Source organism: Amblyraja radiata, chromosome 8 (assembly GCF_010909765.2).
Source record: "Amblyraja radiata isolate CabotCenter1 chromosome 8, sAmbRad1.1.pri, whole genome shotgun sequence".
Classification (NCBI taxonomy): domain Eukaryota; kingdom Metazoa; phylum Chordata; class Chondrichthyes; order Rajiformes; family Rajidae; genus Amblyraja; species Amblyraja radiata.
The window spans coordinates 29,956,425-29,981,777 of NC_045963.1; the positions used below are offsets into that span (position 1 = coordinate 29,956,425).

The window sequence follows — 25,353 nt, forward strand, 5'->3', positions numbered from 1 at the left end:
ATGGTATTTTATGTATTTTCTGTCTGCGTTCGTTTTGAATGCGTGGGTTTGTTGGTTGGGGGCTTCTGGACTTCTGAATTTCCCTGAGGGGATCAATAAAGTATTTATTATTATTATTATTATTATTATTATTATTATTATTATTATTATTATTATTATTATTATTATTATTATTATTATTATTATTTGCAGTTTAATGTGGATAAATGTGAGGTTATCCACTTTGGTGGCAAAAACAGGAAGGCAGATTATTTTCTAAATGGCGTCAAGTTGGGAAAAGAAGAAGTACAACGGGATCTGGGGGCTCCTTGTTCATCAGTCACTGAAAGTAAGCATGCAGGTACAGCAGGCAGTAAAGAAAGCAAATGGCATATTGGCCTTCATAACAAGAGGAGTTAAGTACAGGAGCAAAGAGGTCCTTCTGCATTTGTACAGGGCCCTAGTGAGACCACACCTAGAATATTGTGTGCAGTTTTGGTCTCGCAATTTGGGGAAGGACATTCTTGCTATTGAGGGTAGTGCAGCGTAGGTTCACCAGGTTAATTCCCGGGATGGCGGGATTGTCATATGTTGATAGAATGGAGCGGCTCGGCTTGTATACTCTGGAATTTAGAAGGATGAGAGGGAATCTTATTGAAACATATAAGATTATTAAGGGTTTGGACACGCTAGAGGCAGGAAACATGTTCCTGATGTTGGGGGAGTCCAGAACCAGGGGCCACAGTTTAAGAATAAGGGGTAAGCCATTTAGAACGGAGACGAGGAAACATGTTTTCACACAGAGAGTTGTGAGTCTGTAGAATTCTCTGCCTCAGAGGGCGGTGGAGGCTAGTTCTCTGGATGCTTTCAAGAGAGAGCTCGACAGAGCTCTTAAAGATAGCGGAGTTAAGGGATATGGGGAGAAGGCAGGAACAGGGTACTGATTGTGGATGGTCAGCCATGATCACCTTGAATGGCGCTGCTGGCTCAAGGGGCCAAATGGCCTGCTCCAGCACTAATTGCCTATTGTCTAAAGCAGTCATGGTTTGATGACCTGCATTCCACAAAAGCAAAGCAGATTAAAAAAATATACCAATTCAATCTGTGTATTAATTACTTTGCAGCCCCCATATCAAACAATTATGTGGCTTTTCCAATAGTATTTATCAAAAATCTTGCAATTTTCTTTAAGGACACTTTAATTTAGTGTACAGTGCATTCAGAAAGTATTCAGACCCCTTCACTTTATCATCATCTACTTTTTAATCATCTACACACAATAGCCCAGAATGAAGAAGTGAAAACAGGTGTTTAGAAATGTTTGCAAAGTAATTAAAAATAAATAACTGAAATATCACATTTATATAAGTATTCAGACCGTTTGCTATGACACTCAAAATGGAGCTTAGGTTCATCCTGTTTCCATTGATTATCCTTGAGATGTTTCCACAACTTGATTGGAGTCCACCAGTGGTAAATTAAATTGATTGGACATGATTTGGAAAGGCGCACACCTGTCTATATAAGGTCCCACAGTTGACAGTGCATGTCAGAGCAAAAACCAAGCCATGAAGACAAAGGAATTGTCTGTAGACCTCCGAGACAGGATTGTGTCGAGACACAGATCTGGGGAAGGGTATAAAACAATTTCTGCAGCATTGCAGGTCCCGAAGAGCATAGTGGCCTCCGTCATTCTTAAATGAAAGAACTTTGGAACCACCAGGACTCTTCATAGAGCTGGCCGCCCGGCCAAATTGAGCAATCGGGGGAGATGGGCCTTGGTCAGGGAGGTGACCAAGAACCCGATGGTCACTCTGACAGAGCTCCAGAGTTCCTTTGTGGAGATGGGAGAACCTTCCAGAAGGACAACTATATCTGCAGCACTCCACCAAACAGGCCTTTATGGTAGAGTGGCCAGACGGAAGCCACTACTCAGTAAAAGGCAAATGACAGCCCGCTTGGAGTTTGCCAAAAGGCATGAGAAACAAGATTCTCTAGTATGATGAAACGAAGATTGAATATTTGCCCTGAATGCCAAGTGGTACGTCTGGAGGAAACCAGGCACCACTCATCACCTGGCCGATGCCATACCTACAGTGAAGCATGGTGGTGGCAGCATCATGCTGTGGGGATGTTTTTCAGTGGCAGGAACTGGGAGACTAGTCAGGATTGAGGGAAAGATGAACAGCGCAAAGTACAGAGAGATCCTTGATGAAAACCTGCTCCAGAGTGATCTGGACCTCAGACTGGGGCGGAGGTTTACCTTCCAACAGGACAACAATCCTAAGCACACAGCCAAGACAACGCAGGATAAGTCTGTGAATGTCCTTGATGGGCCCAGCCAGAGCCCGGACCTGAACCTGATCGAACATCTCAGGAGGGACCTGAAAATAGCTGTGCATCGACGCTCCCCATCCAACCTGACAGAGCTTGAGAGGATCTGCCAAGAAGAATGGGAGAAAATACCCAAATACAGGTGTGCCAAGCTTGTAGCATCATACCCAAGAAGACTGGAGGCTGTAATCACTGCCAAAGGTGCCTCAACAAAGTACTGAGTAAAGGGTCTGAATACTTATGTAAATGTGATATTTCAGTTTTTTTTAATTACTTTGAATGATCGATCTCACTTCCATACTCTGACTGATCACCATCTGTAATTCGTTCAACAACAGTGGTGTCATCGGCAAACTTGAGGATAGAGCATGGTGTCCGGAAACACATTCATAAGTATAGAGTGAGTAGAGCAGGGGGCTGAGCACACAGCCTTGAGTTGCTCCCGCGCTGATTGTTATTGAGGAAGAAGTTTTTTAGTCGAGGATCCAGTTGCAGAGAGATGAGCAGAGACCCAGTTCCATGAGCTTGGTAACCAGCGTGGAGGGGATGATGGTATTGAACGCCGAGCTGTAGTCTATAAACAATAACCTGGTGTATGTGTTTTTAATGTCCAAGTGGTCCAGTGCAGAGTGGAGAGGTTTAAGAGGTTTTAGCTAAATTTTAATTAGTCATAATACTGCCTGCAGAATTTTCACAAACCAAATATTTTAATATTTTGCAGTAAATATATTAACATAAAATACATTGTAGAATGTTAGTTATTCCCCATTATTTTCAATTATACAGAATTATAATCACAGGCCACGTCTTGACCAAAATTGATCAGAGATTGTTTGAACCTGTGAAAGGTAGGTGAAGCTAAATGAACCAGAATGAAAAAAGAATGATAAATATACAGGCAAAAATACGTACCGAGATAAAGGCTATTTTGGAAACACACTGGTACCGAACGCAATCTGTGCTTGCTGCTGGATGTACACATAACAAGAATATATAGAGTAAAACGAGTTTGGGAATTCGGAGTTTAATCATGCTTCTAAAAATAATGCTCCTTTACCTCTACAAATTGGATCACACATCTCTGAAAAATATGGAAATCTTTGCTTTGATCAATATGTCACTGAAATACATGTCCCCTTACAACCCACAGGGGAAAATTCCAATCAACTGAAAAGCTAAAAGTGTAAATGGCATTTATTAAAACCAAGTGTGCCAAAAAGATTGGCCTGATTACACTGGTAATGTAAGCTTACTGTCTCAATATTTAAAGATTGCATACTATACTGCAAACAGCTGAATCTAGAATTGATAAACCCTATTCTGCAACTAGAGAATGTAAAGTCCAGAAAATGATACAGCTAACTGAAGTTGCACAGTTGACTTAGAGGTTAATGTCAGCAAACAAAGCAATTTAAATCCTTGCAAAATCCATAAAAACTCACTTTACAATTGACCTCCTCAAAACCTGCAACTTGATTAGTCAGGCATGGCCCTACCTTCACAAATTCAAAAAAACTTTTTGTTCAACAATATTTTAGCCAAAAATACACCAAGCACCATTTCATCTCCAACAATTTTCAAGTCAGCTGAAGCTCATGCAGCAAACAGATGGATGGCTGCTTTAATTACTGCCCTATGAGACCTTGAACATACTTTACATTTTGTCAGATTTTGTTTACATTTTGTCGCTGGAACTGATGCGCTACAATGCTAAGAACTATATTTTGCACACTGTAACTTCCCCTTTGCTCTATCTATTGTATTTGAGTTTGACGATTGTATTTACGTATAGTATATCTGATATATTTGGATAGCATGCAAAACCCAGTAATGAGTAGGTTGACATATGATGAATGTTTGACGGCACAGGGCCTATATTCACTGGAGTTTCGACGAATGAGAGGCTTGGATAGAGTGGATGTGGGGAGAATGTTTCCACCAGTGGGAAAGTCTAGGACTAGAGGACATAGCCTCAGAATTAAAGGACGTTCTTTTCGGAAGGAGATGAGGAGGGATTTCTTTAGTCAGAGGATGGTGAATCTGTGGAACTCTTTGCCACAGAAGGCTGTGGAAGCCAAGTCAGTGGATAAATTTAAGGCAGAGATAGATAGATTATTGATTAGTACAGGTGTCGGAGGTTATGGGGAGAAGACAAGAGAATGGGGTTAGGAGGGAGAGATAAATCAGCCATGATTGTAGATTGGTTACTTTATTTACTAACCAATTATTGGTTTATTATTATAAGCTCCGCCTACTACCACAATATTCATATAATCGCAACCTGACAAGTGCGTCAGTCAGTGCTGCTATACGGTAGAAGCAACATGCTGTAGTGTGTTATATGTGTTATTCAATAAATACTGTTGTACCGGACCAGTGGGTATGCATGAATCATTCAACATGGTGTCAGACGTGGTTAACCCACTCCGCGTTTAAGTATATTGGTTTTTATTTTATTCCCAGTGTTTTGTTTTCACCCGTTTTGTCCATCTTCTCGTGTTGCCATGGCCAGCTCATTCCGCAAGCCTGACCCTCTATTTTTGACTCAGACCTTGTTGGCAGATTTTCGAGCGCGATTTCAAGCATTACATCCGTGCTACTCATCTCAACATTCCACCAGAACACCTTGCCGCTATACTTCTCAACGTCGCTGGCCCTGAAGCTATCAAATGTGCTGAGCATTTCGACTATGCACCTGCAGTTCTGGATCACAACAACCAAATCGTGGTACCTGCTGAAACTATTGATGATCCAGAGGTCCTGCTCACTAAATTTAGACAGCTGTGTGACCTTCGTGCCAACTCCATACTGGAACGTACCAAATTGTTTGCTCTGAACCAACAACAAGGTGAGCCTGTGGAGAATTACATTAGCGTTCTGAAACATATTGCTGTATGCTGCCGTTTTGCTAATCTGTGTGATGAACTCGTCCGTGACAGACTGGTGGGTGGAATCCTCAGTGATAAAGTACGCGATGAATTACCGCGATACTGAACTAAGCCTGGCCCGAGCTGAACATGCTTGTCGTATTGCTGAGATCACGACCTCTCACACTAAGTAATTGGGGCCCGGACTGTATTCCTCATACCGTGTTGATGCTACCGACACCTCCTACCATAACCAGCGCTCTCAGCTCCACACATCTCGACAATCTCAAAGATTTATTGAAAAGTGTTCTAATTGTGGAGGCTCCCATCCTGCGGATCGCGAACTGTGCCTTGCCTTCGTAAAAATATGCCACTATTGCAAAAAGAGGAATCATTTCTTAAAATGCTGCTATACCCGTGGGACTCGCTCACTCCCAAGGCAGTCTGTACACCTGTTAAAACATGAAGATTCTGATAGCGAGTACAAAGAGCTAGCAGCGCCTCCTCCAGTTACACTCCCCGAGCATGAAGATAACATTCATAACATACACTCTCTGGTTGCTTCCACTAACAAGCAACCCCACCCTGAAGTCTTACTTCATGTCAACAATAATAATAATAATAATAATAAATTTAATTTTGATAGCGCTTTTCTAAGACTCAAAGTCGCTTTACAATAGTAACAGACAATAGCAAACGGAGAAGCGGCGAACAAACAGCGCCAGCGTCCTCTCCGTGCAGCACATAAAGAAAGAATACAGACATAACAATAATAAAGACATTTAAACATAAAAACATCCCCCCACAATGGTTCCCACCATGAGGGAAGGCACAAAGTCCAGTCCCATCCCCAGTTCACCCATAGTCGGGCCTATTGAGGCCTCCACAGTTGCCTCCATGGAGGCCCGATGTTCCAGGCCGTTCTCGCCGGGTGATGGTGCTCCGGCGTCGGGATAGTCCTCACAGCGGCTTGGGACACCTGGAACGGCCGCTTCCGTACTGGAGACCGCGGCTTCCGAAGCCAACAAGGCCGCGCCGGATGGAGCTCCACAACTGGTGATCTCGTCGAGAGATCCCAGGCTCCCGATGTAAAGTCAGCGCCGCCGCCCGCAGCTGATCGCTCCACAGTCCCGCAGCTCCGCGATGTTTTTTATCGCCGGTCCCAGCATACCGGAGTTCCAGCGCGGAGACCCGGGCAAGGCATCGCCCGCTCCGCGATAGCGCTCCAGCGCTGTGCCGCCGCCGAAGCCGTGGTACTGGGCGGTCCCCGACAGGAAACGCCGCTCCAGGCCCGCTGGTAGGCCGCGAGGACGGGTCGAAACTGCAGCCGGAGAAAAGCTGCCTCTCCGACCAGAAAGGCAGTTTCCCCCTTCCCCCCCCCCCCCCCACCCCCCACATAAAAAAAGTTTAGACCTCCAAACAAAACACTTTAACTAACTAAAAATTAAAAAAAAGATGAAGAGACAGACAGCTGCTGGCTGGGCAGCTGTGCACAGGATGTATGTATTATACATATACATATACCATTACCATTGCAACAATACCATTAGTGTTGCAAAGATCGACACTGGAGCCAAATGCAACATCATGTAATTATCCGAATTTACACGGATCAGAAATGCCGAACGTATTGTAAACACTTCGGCCACTTTGCTAGCCTACGGGGGAGGGGAGTTGCACCCACTTGGAGAAGCTGTGCTGAACTGCCACCTAGAGTCCCAATCTCACAAACTGAACTTTTTCATCGTCCGTGGGAAAGTTGCAACTCTGCTTGGCATTAACACATGCCAGGATCTAGGACTGGGAACTTTTGCGCCCGCTGTCCATCAAATATCTCCTGCCGAGGGCTCCACCCAGCAGATACTTTCCCAGTACAAGGAACTATGTGACGACAAGCTTGGGAAGCTATCCATTAAAAACAAAATCGTCACCGATGAAAATGTCTTACCTGTGGTTCGAGCACCACACCGCATACCACATGCTATGCGCGACAGAGTACACAATGAGATCCAGCGGATGGTGTCCCTGGGTGCCATTGCTATGGTTACCGACCCATTCAACTGGGTTTCCACCATGGTGGTTGCAACAAAGAAAAATAAAGAAGAAATCTGAATCTGTATCAACCCCAGAGATCTGAACACAGTGATCAAACGTCCGCACTACCTGATGCGCACAGTGGTGGAAGTTGCTGCCCAGCTAGGCAGTGCCTCCGTGTTTTCTGTTCTGGATGCCAAAAGTTCATTCTGGCAGATACCGCTGGACCCCGACTCATCCAATCTCACTACGTTCGACACCCCCTTTGGCCGTTACAAATTTCTGCGGATGCCCTTTGGCATCAACTCTACCAGCGAGGTATTCCAACGTACAATGGAACAATTATTTATGGGGTATCCTTGCGCCATCATTGTCGACGATATTCTCGTTGCTGGACGCGACATGGCTGAACATGATGCCAACTTGAAAAAAGTACTGGACCGTGCTAAAGACATCCATCTCAAGCTCAACCTTCTGAAGTGCAGATTTCATGTCAAGGAGGTCCATTACGTCAGACACGTTTTCACCAGTGATGGCCTCAGACCGGACCCCTCCAAGACCATTGCCATCAACGAGATGCCAGTTCCCACTGACGTTACAAGTTTGCAGAGATTCCTGGGAATTGTTAACTACTTGGGGAAATTCATTCCCAACGTCAGCGAAATATCTGCTCCCTTACGACAATTGACTCACAAAGACACTGCCTGGTCTTGGTACCCACAACACGAGGACTTTTGAAATCCTTAAATTACAATTGTCCAGTGCCCCAACCCTCGCTTATTTCGATCTAAACCTACCGGTGACGCTCACGTGTGATGCCTCCCAATATGGACTTGGAGCTGCTTGCCTACAGACTTCCGCCGAAGGAGACTGCAGACCTGTTAACGTGGTTGCCGAGCATATGATTTTAGGGATAACAATGATTGTGCTTGACAGCAACCAATTCTTTGAATTATTTTCAGTACAGTTTCACCCACTAACAAACAAGTCCAGTTTAATGGTGTCAGTTTATATCGCATACTGTCAAAGTTAGCTTGTCGTAAATATAAAACAAAACAAAAATCTAATTCAATGATGTTAGGGACTTTATTTGAAGATATTCCCTTTTCATCAGATTAGAAACAAAGTCAGGTTCATTGTTCTTTATAAAGTACAACCTGTTCCTTATGTAGCCTATTCTCTTGTTGATTGTTAAAACCTATGGGCCTAGAGTCTAGACATTTCTGAGAAATGTCACCAGATCTGATTTAAATTGCCAGCCTCCCTGTTTTCCATCACTCTACACTACAGTTAGAGACAGAAAGATTTGGATTTTCTTTCAATACCTTAATAGATTTTGATTATTTCTGAAGGCCAATGGTATACAGAAACACATTGCCACTCAAATTGGCAGGCATCAGCAAACTTGGAAATATTAAACCATTCACTAATCCTTTCCGTTAACCAATGTTCAATCAACCTTAGTACACCCTCTATTTTGTTGAAAAAAATTGCTTGTGCAGCATTTCATTTTTTTGACCTTTCAAAAGTCAAAATACAGCACACAACTGCATCATTCTACAAAATAAATATCAACAGATTTGTTTTATCCCAGGACACCACTGCAGGAGTTCCTCAATGTTAGGCACAACCATTTTATGCAGCTCCATTACTAATTTATCTTTCAATACAAGGTCAGAAGTGAGCATGCTTGCTGATGACTGCACTATGTTCAATTCCATTCACAACTCCTCAGCAAATGAAGCAACGCAGGCTGAATGCAGCAAGGCTGAGACAACATTCAGGAATAGGCTGATGAGAGGAAAATAAGGTTTGCATCAGCCAATGATCACCTCCAACAAGTCTGATCACCTATCCTTGATATTATGTGACAATACCATTGCTGATTCCCCTATCATCAACAATTCAAGGCATATAAAAAATTATGAGAAGCGCACATAGAACATGAAAAAATTACCAAAAGCCATATTAAATGTGTTTTGAGTATGCAAGACACACAGTCTTTGTTCCAGTTTTTCGGTGTTTAGATTTACGAGTATCAATCTTGTTAATTCTAATCATTTAATTAACAGCCACTCAAATAAATTATACTTCCCATGAACTACTTGCATACCTTGAGAATTTCCCCCGAGGAGCCCAAAGATCTCAATTCCCGGTTCAGCTTTTCATTCCATATTCAAAATATTGTTATGAGAAGGCCCACTGAGACTAAGGGTCAAGAAATCTAAACTGATTAGATTGATATCTAATCAGGACCTGTGGGTTCAGACTTTCCCACTGCACTATGTTGTAGAGTACACCGTAAATTATTTTAGACATTTTCTGCAGTTAATTGAAGGGCACTTCTTGATCCATCCAGGATTCAGACATATTTATTCATTTGGGGATTCACCAGGATCAGCATCTATCTATCTTCTACTAGACCAAGTGCGGACCCGTTGGGCCCGCTCCCCCAACGCAATATTCCACCAAACTGCTCATGCGCGGCTGCCACGTTCAAAGTTGTGCTGTTGTCGGCTGAAATTGAGTTAAAGTTAATAAATTGAAGAGAAGACCCGTGGAGGCGATTGTAAAATAGAAGGAAGCTTACCCGTGTCCCCATTGTGAGCCCAGGCAATTACAGGTGAAAGGGAAAAAATATGACAATCTGAAAATCTGCAAAGGGCCCAACTGCACAGGCACGGCTTTGAGGATGTGACAATAGAATAGGACAAGAGTCACCAGTGAATGTAGTGTATTTAAATTTCAAGAAAACAAACACACACAGGGGGTTGGTCCACAAGATTAGATCACATTGAATCAGATATAATGGCCTGACATAGATTAAAAAATATATTAATTGGCAGCCGGTGAAATAAGGCAAGGATCAGTGCTTGGCTCCAAATAATTGGACTGAGGGGACATTACTCTTCCAGTAATGGTGGTCTAAAACCATAGGACACAGCCTCAGAATAAAAGAACTAACCTTCAGAATGTAGATGAGGAGGAATTTATTTTGCGAGAGCGTGTTGAATGTGTGGAAGGGTCCCGACCCAAAACGTCACCCATCCTTTTTCTCCAAGATGCTGCCTGATCCACTGAGTTACTCCAGCACTTCGTGTCTATCTTCATTGCTGCAGATGGCTGTAGAGGCCAGGATATTGGGTGTTTTTAATGCAGAGATTGACAGATTGTTGAATAGTAAGTGTGTCAATGATTATGGGGAAAAGGCAGGAGAATGGGGTTGAGAGGGAAAATTTGATCAGCCACGATTGAATGACACAGTGGGCTCGATGGCCGAATGCCTAATGCTGCTCCTATCTCTTAGGGTATTTTCATACTAAACAAGGTGAAATCATTGTTATGGAGGAAGATATAACAAGTTGCCAAGAGCAGTAAAACAAAGAACACAAAGTGCTGGAGCAACTCAGTAGGTCAGGCAGCATCCCTGAAGAACATGGATACGTTCAGGTCGAGACTCTTCTTCAGACTGATTGTGTGTAGGGGAGGCAGGTGATAGGCAGATTGTAAATTACTGAGGCCCCTACATAGATCGAAAGCATCCCACCAGCTTGCTATCCTTAAAATGATGCAGTATCTAATCACTCTGGTTTCAGAATGTATACACAAAGGAGCTCCAAAAGACAACGGCGAGAGATGTCGATATCAAGCTCAAGACTCAAAAAAAAAGATTCAAGGCCTAATAAGAGACCAGTTTTCCAGAAACAATGCTGCGTATTTACTACCATGGAAAACAAACATTGGACAAGGAGTCACAGTTTAAGGATAAGGGAGAAATCTTTTAGGACCGAGATGAGAAAAACATTTTTCACACAGAGAGTGGTGAATCTCTGGAATTCTCTGCCACAGAAGGTAGTTGAGGCCAGTTAATTGGCTATATTTAAGAGGGAGTTAGATGTGGCCCTTGTGGCTAAAGGAATCAGGGGGTATGGAGAGAAGGCAGGTACAGGATACTGAGTTGAATGATCAGCCATGATCATATTGAATGGCGGTGCAGGCTCAAAGGGCCGAATGGTCTACTCCTGCACCTATTTTCTATGTTTCTATGTTTCTATGGAATGTATCCATAATACTGTAAAGTTTATAAGTAGGATAAAGAACTAAATACCAAATATGTAACTTCTAATCATTTATATATCTGTGCCATGACTACTGGACTGAACACTGCCAAATTCCCTCTATTGCAACATAGAACAGTACAACATTGGAACATGCCCTTTGGCCCACAATGTCTGTACTAAATATAATGCAAAGTTAAACTAATCATCTTTTGCCTGCATGTGATCCCTATTCCTCCATCCCATGCATATCCAAGTGCCTAACTACATGCCTCTTAAATGCCATTAACCATCATCTGCTTCAACCACCATCCTGGGCAGTGTGTTCCAGACATCCACCATATGTAAAAAATGAGTCACATATGTCTCCCAGGCCAACATCCCCAGCTTGAAGTCTCTGATTATGCTCAATCTGTTGCAGTGAGAATGCCAAAAACTCGCTGGCATCAAACACCGAAAATAAGAAATAATAACATTTTGTTTCTATTTTAATTTCAATATTTCATCCTCTGCAGTTTTTGGTTTTAAAACAAATCTACTATTCTGAACTCCTTAACAACAAATGGAATTCCATGAATGACAGACAAAATGTTTCAAGAATGTTCTATCTGAAAAAAAAATCCTCTGACTCAAGAGAATCTCTGGCCAGTAACTGATCGAAACAAATGCGGAGCAGCCAGCAATGGCACAGAGCACCAAGTACCTGGCATTTCCATGACATGAGCACATTGATACAGAAAGATCAAAACATCCCAAACAACCCACAGGTCAGTCCGCATCTGTAGAAAGAGAAACATTTAACGTTTCATATCCAGGACCTGCTTGTGTTTGCATTTTTGAGTTTCATTCTGAGCAACCCACACCTTTGACCCATCAGACGCCCACCTGTAGCAGAAACTGATTGTCGGTCTCATTGGTCTCAACAGCAATCACAGGATTACTGAGGAATTAAGTCATCTTAGATCCTGGGGATCAGCCAAAAAGATTTAAAACCTAATTATGTTATTAATCAATCTAATTAGGGCTTGTTGCTCTGAAAATAAAGCTCCTGGTGGAAACACTGTCACTGGTCAATCACTCAATTTTACAACAATAATTTCAGGGGAAATCCCGAAACAAGATCACTTTCTTTCCTTAACTTGATCTTATGACTCAGGAGGATAGATTAACATAAGTCCCTTCAGCAGATGTGGACATTTCCAACCATTCAATAATTTGATCTGATGCGAAAGAAGCAGATACTTAAAACAGCATGAAGGGCTTGAGGGCATGAGCATTTCTAGAAGTGGGACATTTTGGAAGTTGAAGGGAAAAGATGGAGTATACATCAAAATAGAATTTTAAATAGATGAAAAAGTCAAAATTAAGGCTCTTTATCTAAATACATATACCATTCATATGACAATAGGCAAATTAATGGCAAAAATTTAAAAATGGTGCAACCTAGTTGGAGATACAGAAACATAATTTCAACGTGACCATAGTTGGGTTGAAATATTTCAGGATACTTAACTTTGGAATGAAATAAGTAACACAGGGTGATCTAAGAATTGGACTGGCAGTAGAGAGAAAAGATCAATAAGTTTTCTCAGTTCACGTAAATCTAAGAAACAGCACGGTACAGAATGCATTGATAGGCGTTGTATAAAGCCCCCCCTCGACAGTAGTGGTAATGCATAGCATTGAAATAATAAAAAAAAGTAGAGATGAATGTAACAAGACTAATACGATAATCATAGGAATATTTAACCTCACAGGCAGTGACTTAATCGTAAAAATAAGCAGAACAAATTCACAATGCATAAGAGAGGATTTTCTAGATCAGTACGTTGAAGAAAAACTGGTATTATGCAATGGGATATGGCTAATCGATGATCAGACAGTGATTTAGTTCAACTCAAATAAAGCAAACAATGAACATGAGGCATGAGATAGTTTTAGTAGATAACAACAAAAACCTAGAGTAACCCAGCGGGTCAGGCAGCATCTCTGGAGAAAAGAAAGAGGTGACGTTTCGGGTCGAGACCCTTCTTCAGACTTCAGAGAGTCGGGGAAAAGGGAAATGAGAGATATAGATGGTGATATAGAGAGATTATAGAACAAATGAATGAGATATGCAAAGAGTAATGATGTTCAAGGAAAGGTGGAGCTCTCAATGGTGCATTGTTGGCTATAGGTTAGGTGATATCGAGTTATACAGACAGTGAAATTCAACAGGACAACAGTGAAACTGGTATGACAACTAGGGTGGGGGAGGGACAGAGAGAGAGGGGATGCAAGGGTCACTTGAAGTTAGAAAATCAATATTCATAACGATGGGTTGTAAGCTGCCCAAGCAATATGCAGTAGATAGGAAGCTATATTTTAAAAAGTTATAACAATAAACAATTAAGGGCTAACATTCACATGGAATGTAGAAAGGTGCAACACAGGATCCGTTCAAACCACAATTTCTGTTCTGAATAATGCCATTTTAATCTCCTCTGTCTACAGGTGATCCATATCTCTCCATTCCCTGCATATCTGTGCACCCATCTAAAAGCCTCTTAAATGCTGCTATCATATCTACATACACCACGACCCCTGGTAGCGTGTTCCAGGCACCCACCGTTCTCCATGTACAAAACACGCCCTGCACATCTCCTTCAAACTTTCCACCTCTGACCTTAAAACTACTTCCTCTAAACTTTGACATTTCCACACTGGGAAAAAGGTTCTGATTGTATACTGTAACTAAGCCCTGTAAACTTTTATATACTTCTATCAGGTTTCTACCAGAAGTTTGTCCAAGTTTGTCCAACCTCTCCTCAGTCTGAAGAATGTTGTCTGTCCATTCTTTCCACAGATGCTGCCTAACTTGATGAATTCTTTCAGCAGTTTGCTCAATAATCCTTCTTCTGCAGTTTCTTGTCGCTCCTATTAGCTAATACTCTTTAATCTATGCAGCATTCTGGCAAACCTCTTCTGCATTCTCCCCAAATACTCCACATCCTTTCTAAAATGGGATGACCAAAACTGCAAAAATACTCTAAATGCAGCCTAAGGGAAGTTTTATAAAGTTACTTCATGACTTTCTGATTCTTATACTCAATGCCTTGACTGATGAGGGCAAGCATGCCATAGCCCTTATTTACCACCTTGTGTTGACACCTTCAAGGAGCTGTGGCCTTAGACACTAAGATCCCACTGTACATCAATAGTGCTAAGGATATTGTGTTAACAGTATACTTTCCTCTTACATGAGACCTCCCAAAGTGCAGCACCTTACACTTGCCTGATTAAACTATAGCTGCCATTTCTCCCTCAATATCTGCAACTTTAAACAATTTATATTCAATTCAATTCAACTTTAATGTCATTGCACAAATACTGAGTATCGGTACAACGAAATGCAGTTTTGCGTCAGTCCGTAGTAGTGCAATATAGAAATTAAAAAAAAAAGAGGATACAGAACAATAGAAAATGCAGAATAATTAAACAATGGGGACGGAGGGACCGGAGGAATCTATCGGCGGGACTCCGAGTTCAGCAATGCGACGGTATGATTGTAGAAGCTGTTCCTCATCCTACTGGTACGAGACCTGAGGCTCCTGTACCGCCTCCCTGATGGGAGGAGGGAAAACAGTCCATGATTGGGGTGGGAGGGGTCTTTAATGATCTTCCCAGCTCGTTTCAGACACCGTTTTCGGTGGAGGGCATCCATGGCAGGGAGCGGGGCGCCGATGATGTGCTGCGCGGTTTTCACCACCCGTTGTAGTGCCTTCCTGTCCGCAACAGTGCAGCTGCTGTACCATACCGTGAAGCAGGCGGTCAGGATGCTCTCGATGGTACACCTGTAGAAGTTGGTCAGGATCTGGGGGGACAGGTGGGCTTTCTTGAGCCTCCTCAGGAAGTAAAGGCGCTGCTGTGCCTTTTTGATCAGCTTGGAGGTGTTGAGGGACCAGGACAAATCCTCCGAGATGTGTACCCCGAGGAATTTGTAGCTGGAGACGCGCTCCACCTCAGTCCCGTTTATGTGGATGGGGGTATGTCTGCCCCCTCTGACCTTCCTGAAGTCGACAATAAGTTCCTTCGTCTTCTTGGAGTTGAGGACGAGGTTATTATTGGCACACCAGGTTGTCAGGTGCTGGACCTCCTCTCGGTAGGCTGACTCATCGTTGTCACTGATCAGTCCTACCACCGTGGTGTCGTCAGCAAACTTAATGATGGCGTTGGATCCGTACTTAGGGATGCAGTCGTGGGTGAAGAGGGAGTAGAGGAGAGGGCTGAGCACACAGCCCTGTGGCACGCCGGTGTTCAGTGTTATAGTGGTGGAGTTGAGGTTGTTGACCCTAACAGACTGTGGTCTGTTGGTGAGGAAATCCAGTGTCCAGTTGCAGAGGGAGGTGGAGATGCCAAGCCCGCTGAGTTTGGTGATCAAGCTGGCGGGGATGACAGTGTTGAAATACATAGTTTTACCAGGCATACCAAAAGTAGAAATAGGGAAAGCAGTCCATCCATGACTAACGAGAGAAGTTTGAGTTTTAGATCAAGAAAAAAGGCTTATAATGTTGGGGAAAAAAGTAGGCCCAAAAATTGGGGACAATTTTTATATTTTGCAGAATGCCAAGGCATCAATAAAGAAAGGAATGGAAAATTAGAAAATGAAAGGAGCCTCACAGGAAATATGAAAACACACTATAAACGCTACTACTCATCCATGCCAGCCAATTTTATAACTGAGCTGGTCCCATTTTCCTGCATTAGTTCCTATCCCTCCAAACGCTTCCTACCCACAAACCTGTCTGACTACCTTTTAAACATCAACAGTATACTCATCATTACGTTGCATTTCTGTAAGTCAAATCCGGATACAGCTTATGGTATGGCCCTAAAGAATGTGGTAGAACAGGGAAACCTAGGGATACAGGTACACAGTTCCTTGAAAATGATGGCACACGTAGGTGAGGTGGAAAAGGCATTTGGCAGGCTTGCCATCGGTAGTAAGGGTATTGAGTGCGGGCGTTGGAAAATCCTGTTGCAGCTATCAGGACATTGGTGAGACCACGTATGGTGTATTGTGTGCAGTTCTAGCCGTAGGATTATAGGGAGAATGTCATTCAGCTAAACATAATAAAGGCAGACCGAATACATAAGGTGAAGCACTTTAGCCGCTTCTTCATCTTTGTTGATTATTTCAGCCAGAGACCAACGCTGTTCTGACATATTGCCACATTGATTCAAGTTTAAAACATCTATATAACTATGAGCCAAATTCCAGAATGATATCCTTCTCTTGTACTAAATGGAGTTTTCCGTCATTTAAAAAAAAATCATTCAAACTGAATTTGAATTTTGAATTAAACTTTTGAAAACTAAAATCAGGGAATGACAAACAATAAGAGAGGATTTTCTAGATCAGTATGTTATGAGAGTTACTAGCTGGAATAAAAGATTTTGCTACAGGAAGATTTGTTTTGTCCACAATTTTTTATTTATCATCAGAATTTGGAGGTTATGGTAAACTCAAGACTTGCAATTTTAATTTTCGCTATATATACATTTTGTTAAAACGTATTTTAACAATATTGTCCATATTCATGCCTGACTGATTTAATACTTTTATTTATATACTGAGATTACAATAGTTATCATGACCGCAGACAGACAAAGACTGACACACAAGATTAAAGTGATAAAGAATCCTCATAGATTGCACAGAAACAATATACGTTATACAGAAGCAACAGAGAGCAACAAAAAATTATTATATTCACACGTCACTAATAGCACAAAGGGTTCTTGAATGCATTAATCCATCCTCATGCTTATTCATTATTTACCTTTTGCCCTGCAATCATCACTCTCTCTCCCAGCTTCAGGCCCAGTGACATCAGCAGTGCCTTCCCAGAGATGTGATCATAGTTTGTCAGTGTCGACTTTGTTATGTCGCAGATCAGCGGTAACGCATCCAAAAGTGTCTGCTTTAATTCTTTGGCAATCACTGCGGCTTCTGCCATATCCAGGGGCATGTCCAAAGGGTCAGGGACAATATCAGCTGGCGTCTGCCCTTTATCATTCTGTCCGAGAAGAGAAAAAAACGATAAATAATATGTAACTCATAAAATCAGGCAAATGTTTTCCTTTAGATATCAGGCACAAGAGACTGCAGATACTGCATTCTACATCAAAAAAAAATGAAGAGCAGCTAGAGGAACTCAGCAGGTCAGGCATTATCTATGGATGAAAATGGACAGTCAACGTTTCAGGTGGAGGCCCTTCATTTAGTATATCTAGACAGAAAGTTTTGAGCCAAAATGTTGACTGTCTATAATCCTCCACAGATGGTGCCTGGCCCACTCAGTTTCTCCAGCTGCTTTCCCTTCAGATAATTATTTTGCTTACTTGATAAAATCACAAGCATTTTTCACACTATTTTGAACAATAAACTGGTGTGTGGTCACAACTTTCAAAAAATATTCCATTAGGTGGTGCTGTAAATACAGGTTTTGTGTCAAATCAGAAACAGCACCAATAAGTAAAAACACAAAGTGCTACTGAAACTCAGCTGGGGAGGGAATGGGCAAACAATGTTCGGGTCAGGATCCTTCTTCAGGCTAAGTAAGGGTACCGACCCAAAACTCTGCCTATCTATTTCCTCCCAGATGCTGCCTGACCCGCTGAGTTCCTTTAGCACTATGTGTTTTGTACAAGATTCCAGCATCTGCAGTCTCGTGTCACACTAAAAAGTGAAAGATGGCTTAATGATGGGTCATGGTTGCTTTAAGGAGCTCCAAAGGAACATCTCATTACAATTTGCTTAATATGCCTGCATTGACAAAACTGACCACGAGAGAGTGATAATTTCAAGAACGTTTATTAAAATCAGCTACTCATAGCAAGGGTGCTTATCATGCAAAATATTCTGCCTACTTTAGACAATAAATAGACAATAGATGCAGGAGTAGGCCATTCAGCCCTTCGAGCCAGCACCACCATTTACTGCGATCATGGCTGATATTCCACATTCACTACCTCGTTCCTGCCTTCTCACCATATTCCCTGACTCCGCTATCTTTAAGAGCTCTATCTAACTCTCACTTGAAAGCATCTAGAAAATTGGCCTTCACTGCCTTCTGAGGCCGAGAATTCCACAGATTCACAACTCTCTGGGTGAAAACGTTTTTCCTCATCTCCGTTCTAAATGGTCTACCACTTATTCTTAAACTGTTGCCCCTGGTTCTGGACCCAGCATCGGGAACATGTTTCCTGCCTTTAGCATGTCCAATCCCTTAATAACCTTATATGTTTCAATAAGATACCCTCTCATCCTTCTGAATGCCGGAGTAGACAAGTACAGCTGCTCCATTCTATCAACATATGACAGTCCCGCCATCCCGGAAATTAACTTTGTGAACCTACGCTGCACTCCCTCAATAGACTTCCTCAAGAATGTCCTTCCTCAAATTTGGAGACCAAAACTGCACACAATACTCCAGGTGTGGTCTCACTAGGCCACTGTCCAACTGCAGAAGGACCTCTTTGCTCCTAAACTCAACTCCTCTTGTTATAAAGGCCAACATGCCATTAGCTTTCTTCACTGCCTGCTGTACCTGCATGCTTACTGTAAAGGAGTGATATCTGACACACTGTAACCTTTACTGGTAGTTTATTATAGCACATGGCACACACGTCCCAGCACTGACTGCATCCAGCCTTCAGGCGTACTGGGACCTAGTGGGAGGAACAAAGGGAGGATACTACAGTTATACTAATATGATGGGGCGTGGTTAGTGGTGATGAGGTAACTACATTATAGGTTGCATGCATAACCCATCTACATCCTTCCCCTTACAATTTAAACAAGTTACAACAATGGCAGGTTTGTTATACAGAACCTGCAAAGCTAAGCATACTCTCCGTAGCGAGCCGGAGGTTTTACAATCCGACCCGAGCGAGTGCGCACAGCACCTTCACCCTCCCCACCCGAAAGAAGAGGAGGAGGGACAGGAACAGAAACAGGACGGGGAAAGAAGGTGGGCGGAGAACCCAGCTTGGAGGGGGAACGGAGAGGCACAGGTGAGCCAGGTGAAACAGAAGGGGTAGAATGAGCAGAAGTGGGAGAAAGAGAAGACCTTGCAGGGGACAACAGAGCCTGAGGAGCAAAACCGGGAGGAGCAGGGGGGGGTACCCGAGGCAAAAGGACCGACCGTGGCATGCAGGGAGCAGAAGGTACGTTAGTGGAGGAAGGCTCGACACGCGGTGGAGGGGTATACGGAATCGCAGGAGGTGGTTTGGGCTCGTTAACCGCCAACAGGTGCTGGCGGCTGCGTCGGTATACAGTCCCTTCAAAATCCACGAGGTAGGACCGTGGCGCGCTGTCAAACCCGACGACGGTGGCAAGTCGGGAATAGCCGGTAGGCGTCTGCAAACGGACGACCTGTCCAGGCATCAGTGGCGAAAGAGGGCGGCAGGATTTGTCATGCGAGCGGTGCTGGATTTCGTGCTTCTGGGCAATACGTTGCTGGACATCAGCAGGCTGCAGGACTTTGGGCATCAGGGACTGCTGGGCAATAGGCATCGGAGGGCGGACAACACGGGACATGAGTCGCTGGGCAGGGGATCCCATGGTACTGTCTCTGGAAATGTTCCGAAGGTTCAGGAGACCCTGATAGAAATCCCCGTTCGAGAGGCGGGTTTGTTCAAGCAGGTGCTTAGCGCTGCGGACCGCCCGTTCAGCTAGACCATTGCTCTGCGGGTACTCCGGGCTGCTGGTGAAATGATTAAAGTTCCACTTTGCAGCAAACGCACGAAATTCGGCGCTGGTGAACTGGCGTCCGTTGTCTGTCTGCAGCTGGACAGGGGAACCAAACGTGGCAAAGTGGCGGCGAAGTTTGCTGATCACCATCTCGGAGGTGATGGCAGGGAGGAGGTCCACCTCGAACCAATTTGAGTAAGAGTCTACTAGTACAAGGTATTGCTTTCCACGCCAGTCGAAAATATCGGCAGCCAGAGAAGACCAGGGCATGTCAGTGGCAGGCTGCTGCAAAAGCGGCTGTCTTTGCTGATGCGGGGCAAGAGAGTTACAGTCCGGACAGGAATCCACCCTGGCCTGGATGTACTTAGCCATGGCCGGCCAGTAGTACTGTTCCTGGGCATGCGAGATAGTGGCATCTGCCCCGGGATGCCCCATGTGGGCGGCGTCAAAATACAAGCCATGCAGCGAGGCAGGGACGACCACTTTGTGTCCTTTGATAATAATGCCGTCCCGGAGGACCAACTCATCGCGGACCAAAAAATAGGGGTGGACGCTAGCAGGCAACGAATTCCGTTTGGTGGGCCACCCGCGCTTGATGACAGCAGCAAGCTGCTGCAGGTCGGGGTCGTTCGCGGTATGTGCAACCAAGCACTGTAGTTGCTGAGAAGGGACGAAGTTAACGTTCAGTACCTGTAAGTCCGACTGCTCGAAGGGGTGCCGGTCGCAGGAGGCCCGGGGGGCCCGGGACAGCGCATCAGCCACATGCATCTCGGTGCCCCTCTTATATATGATTTTAAAGTCAAAGCGCTGTAGCTGCAGCATCATCCGCTGTAGCCTGGCTGGAGCACAGTGTATAGGTTTGTTCAGTATCGTTACCAGTGGCTGGTGATCCGTCTCAACGGTGAACCTGGTGCCAAATAGGAAGTCCTTGAACTTCGAACAAGCGAAAACCACCGCCAGCAGCTCCTTCTCTATCTGAGCATAGCGCTGCTCTGTGTCCGTCATGGTCCTAGAGGCATAGGAGATGGGCAGCAGCGAGTCATCAGCGTGGGGTTGCAGGCAGGCAGCACCCAGTCTAAAGCGAGAGGCGTCGCAAGTGACTACGATCGGGCGCCGTAGATCAAAGAACTTCAGGGTAGGTGTGCTGACCAGCCTCGTCTTTAGCAGGTCGAACGCCTGCTGGTGGTGTGGAAACCATGCCCAGGCAATGTCCTTTTTGGTGAGCTGTCTCAGGGGTGCGCTCAATTCGCTGAGGTCGGGGATAAACTTCCCCAGGTAATTCACCATACCCAGGAAACGCTGCAGACTGACAACGTCTGTCGGGGCGGGCAGCTCTGAGATGGCGCTGGTCTTTTGCGGGTCTGGCTTCAACCCTTGGGCCGTGAAAATGTGGCCAACATATGTGACCTCAGGCACCCGGAACTTGCACTTTGACCGATTAAGCTTCAAATTTATCTGCCGAGCACGGTCCAAAATCCGTCGGAGGTTGCGGCCATGTTCTGCCACATCCCTCCCATAGACCAGTATGTCGTCCACAATGATCGCGCAGGGCAGACCTGCAAACAATTGTTCCATTGAACGCTGAAATACCTCGCTGGCGGAGTTGATGCCGAACGGCATCCGCAAAAACTTAAACCTGCCGAAGGGCGTGCTGAACGTGGTCAGGTCCGTGGAGCGTTTGTCCAGGGGTATCTGCCAAAACGAACTTCTGGCATCGAGGACGGAGAACACTGTGGCTTGTCCCACCTGGGCGGCAACATCTTCGACAGTCCTCATGGGGTAGTGGGGCCGTTTAATCGCCATATTCAAGTCCTTGGGGTTGATGCATACCCGTATCTCATTTTTTCCTTTCTTCAACGTGGCGACCATGGTGGAGACCCATTCGGTTGGATCGCTGACAGCCTCCAGCACTCCCATGTTGACCATGTCTTTCAGCATACTCTCCACCTTGCCCTTCATGGCGAACGACACCCTATGGGGTGGACGGATCACAGGCACCACAGATGGGTCAGTCACGATCTTGTACACCAACGGCAGCTTCCCCAACTTGTCGTCAAACAAGTCTGGGTACTCGGATAGTGGATCCATCACAGCTTTCACCTCGTGGACCGTACGGTCAAACGACACCAGACCAAGATCCTGGCATGCCTGGTTGCTCAGCAACGTCACACAGTCACTGTCCAGAATAAAGAAAGACAGGTCCTGGGAAGATTTCTGCAGCACGCAGTGGAAGGTCGCCCTCCCCACAGGTGTTAGTTCCTCTCCCCCATATGCACGCAAAACAGAGCAATCTGCAATCAGCAGCTCATTCTTCCTTATCTGGTGGAACAGCTTTGTTGACATTACGTTCACTTTCGCCCCCGTGTCCAGCTTAGCATGCTACATTATAGGTTGCATGCATAACCCATCTACACTTACTTTCAGTGAGTGATGAAGCAGGACCCCAGATCTCATTGTACTTCCGCTTTTCCCAACCTGACACCATTCAGATAATAATCTGCCTTCCTGTTTTTGCCACCAAAGTGGGTTACCTCACATTCATCCACGTTAAACTGCATCTGCAATGCATCCGCCCACTCAACCTATCTGTCCAAGTCACCCTCCTCACACCCTCCATAGCATCCTCCTCACAGTTCACACTGCCACCCAGCTTTGTGTCATCTGCAAATTTGCTATCGTTACTTTGAATCCCTTCATCTAAATCTTTGATGTATATTGTAATTAGCTGAGGTCCCAGCACCGAGCCTTGCAGTACCCCACTAGTCACTGCCTGCCATTCTGAAAGGGACCCGTTAATCCCTACTCTTTGTTTCCTGTCTGCCAATCAATTTTCTATCCATATCTGTACCCTAGCCCCAACAGCTCTAATTTTTCCCACTAATCCCCTGTGTGGGACCATATCAAATGCTTTCTGAAAGTCCAGGTACACTACATCCACTGGCTCTCCCTTATCCATTTTCCTAGTTACATCCTCAAAAAATTCCAGAAGATTGGTCAAGCATGATTTCCCCTTCGCAAATCCATGCTGACTCCGGCCGATCCCGTTACTGCTAACCAAATGTGCCGCTATTTCATCTTTTATAGCCTCCAGCATCTACCCCACCATCGATGTCAGACTAACTGGTCTATAATTCCCTGTTTTCTCTCTCCCGCCTTTCTTAAGAACTGATCCTGATTCAAGAGAACATTGGAAAATGATCACCAATGTGTCCACAATTTCTAGAGCCACTTCCTTAAGTACCCTGGGATGCAGACCATCTGGCCCTGGGGATTTATCAGCCTTCAGTCCCATCAGTCTACACAACACCATTTCCTGCCTAATGTGAATTTCCTTCAGTTCCTGTCACCCTACATCCTCTGGCCATGAATACATCAGGGAAATTGTTTGTGTCTTCCTTAATGAAGACGGATCCAAAGTACTTGTTCAACTCGTCTGCCATTTCCTTGTTCCCCATAATAAATTCACTTGTTTCAGTCTTCAAGGGTCCAACTTTGGTCTTAGCTATTTTTTTCCTCTTCACATACCTAAAGAAGCTTTTACCATCCTCCTTTATATTCTTGGCTAGCTCACCTTCGTACCTCATCTTTTCTCCATGTATTGCCTTTTTAGTTCTTCTGCTGCTTTAAAAATCTCCCAATCCTCTGGCTTCCCGTTCATCTTTGCTATATTATACTTCTCTTTTATTTTTATACTGTCCTTGATTTCCTTTGTCAGCCACGGTCGCCCCTTACTCCCCCTGGAATCGTTCTTCCTCTTTGGAATGAACCGAATACCTTCTGTATTATTCCCAGAAATAACTGCCATTGTTGTTCCACTGTCCTCCCTGCTAGGGTATCTTGCCAGTCTACTTTGGCCAGCTCCTCTCACATGGCTCCATAGTCCCCTCTGTTCAACTGTAATACTGACACTTCTGATTCTTCCCTCTCCCTCTCAAATTGTAGATTAAAACTTAACATATTATGGTCACTACCTTTACCTCGAATTCCCTTATCAAACCCGGTTCATTACACAACACTAAATCCAGAATTGCCTTCTCCCTGGTAGGCTCCAATACATGCTGCTCTAAGAATCCATCACGGAGGCACTCCACAAACTCCCATTCTTGGGGTCCAGCACCAACCTGATTTTCCCAGTCTACCTGCATGTTGAAATCTCCCATGACAACCGTAGCATTACCTTTGCGACATGCTCATTTTAACTCTTGATTCAACTTGCACCCTATATCCAGGCTACTGTTTGGGGGCCTGTAGATAACTCCCATTAGGGTATTTTTACCCTTACAATTCCTCAGCTCTATCCATACTGACTCTACATATCCTGATTATGTGTCACCCCTCGAAAGGGACTGAATTTCATTCCTCACCAACAGAGCTTGCCCACCTGTCGGTCTTTTCGATAGGACGTATACCCTTGAATATTCAATTCCCAACCCTGGTCCTCTGGCAGCCAGGTCTCTGTAATCCCTACAACATCATATGCCAATTTCTAACCGAGCCTCAAGCTCAACCACTTTATTTCTTATACTTCATGCACTCATATAGAATACTTTCAATCCATCACTCCCCTCACTCGTCACATCGATTCCTATTTCACTTGGCCATACTCTCCTATCCCTTCGTGAGCTTTCTGCCCCGTTAATTCTGGTGTCTTTCTTAACTTTTCTTATACTCTCTTTCCCTTTAACTCCATCCTTATATCTCCAGTTTATCTCCTACCCCCCACTATTTAGTTTAAACCCACCCGTGTAGCAGTGGCAAACCTGCCTGCCAGAATGCTGATCCCCCTCCTGTTAAGGTGCAACCCGTCCTTTTTGTACAATTGACCCTTCCCCAAAACAGATTCCAGTGGTCTAAGAATCTAAATCCCTGCTTCTCGCACCAGCTCCTTAGCCACACATTCAGATCTCCCTGTTCCTGCCCTCACCAGCACGAGGATCTGGAAGCAAACCGGAGATAACCACTCTGGAGGTCCTGCTTTTCAGAGTTCTCTGAAGTCATACTGCAGAATGTATTTTCCCTTCTTCCCAACGTCATTTGTGCCGACATGCACTACCACGTCCGGCTGTTCACCTTCACCCGTGAGGATGCTCTGCAATCGGTCTGTGACGTCCTGGATCCTGACACCAGGGAGGCAACACACCATCCTTGACTCCCGCCTGTTGCCGCAGAAACCTCTCACGATGTTGTCCCCAACTACAAAGGCTCTGCCTGACGTCTGTCTCTTCGGTTTTGCCTCAGCTGCTTGTATCATTGCTCACAGAAGCACAGAATGGTTACAGCAAGGGACCTATTGATCCTGCAGAGGCATACACTCACTATGCAAGATCCTCTTCCCGCATCTTAG

At 44.5% G+C, this 25,353-nt stretch overlaps 1 protein-coding gene across 7 annotated transcripts in view; it reads right to left on the reverse strand.

Moving 5' to 3' along the window:
* Positions 1 to 25,353, reverse strand: part of clip4 (CAP-Gly domain containing linker protein family member 4) — a 253,766-nt gene that overhangs the window by 132,996 nt on the left and 95,417 nt on the right. For all 7 annotated transcript variants that reach the window (XM_033025474.1, XM_033025478.1, XM_033025476.1 and 4 more), the window contains exon 7: positions 17,095 to 17,331. In XM_033025474.1, coding sequence (XP_032881365.1) covers positions 17,095 to 17,331 — 237 coding nt within the window. The remainder of the gene's footprint in view (positions 1 to 17,094; positions 17,332 to 25,353) is intronic.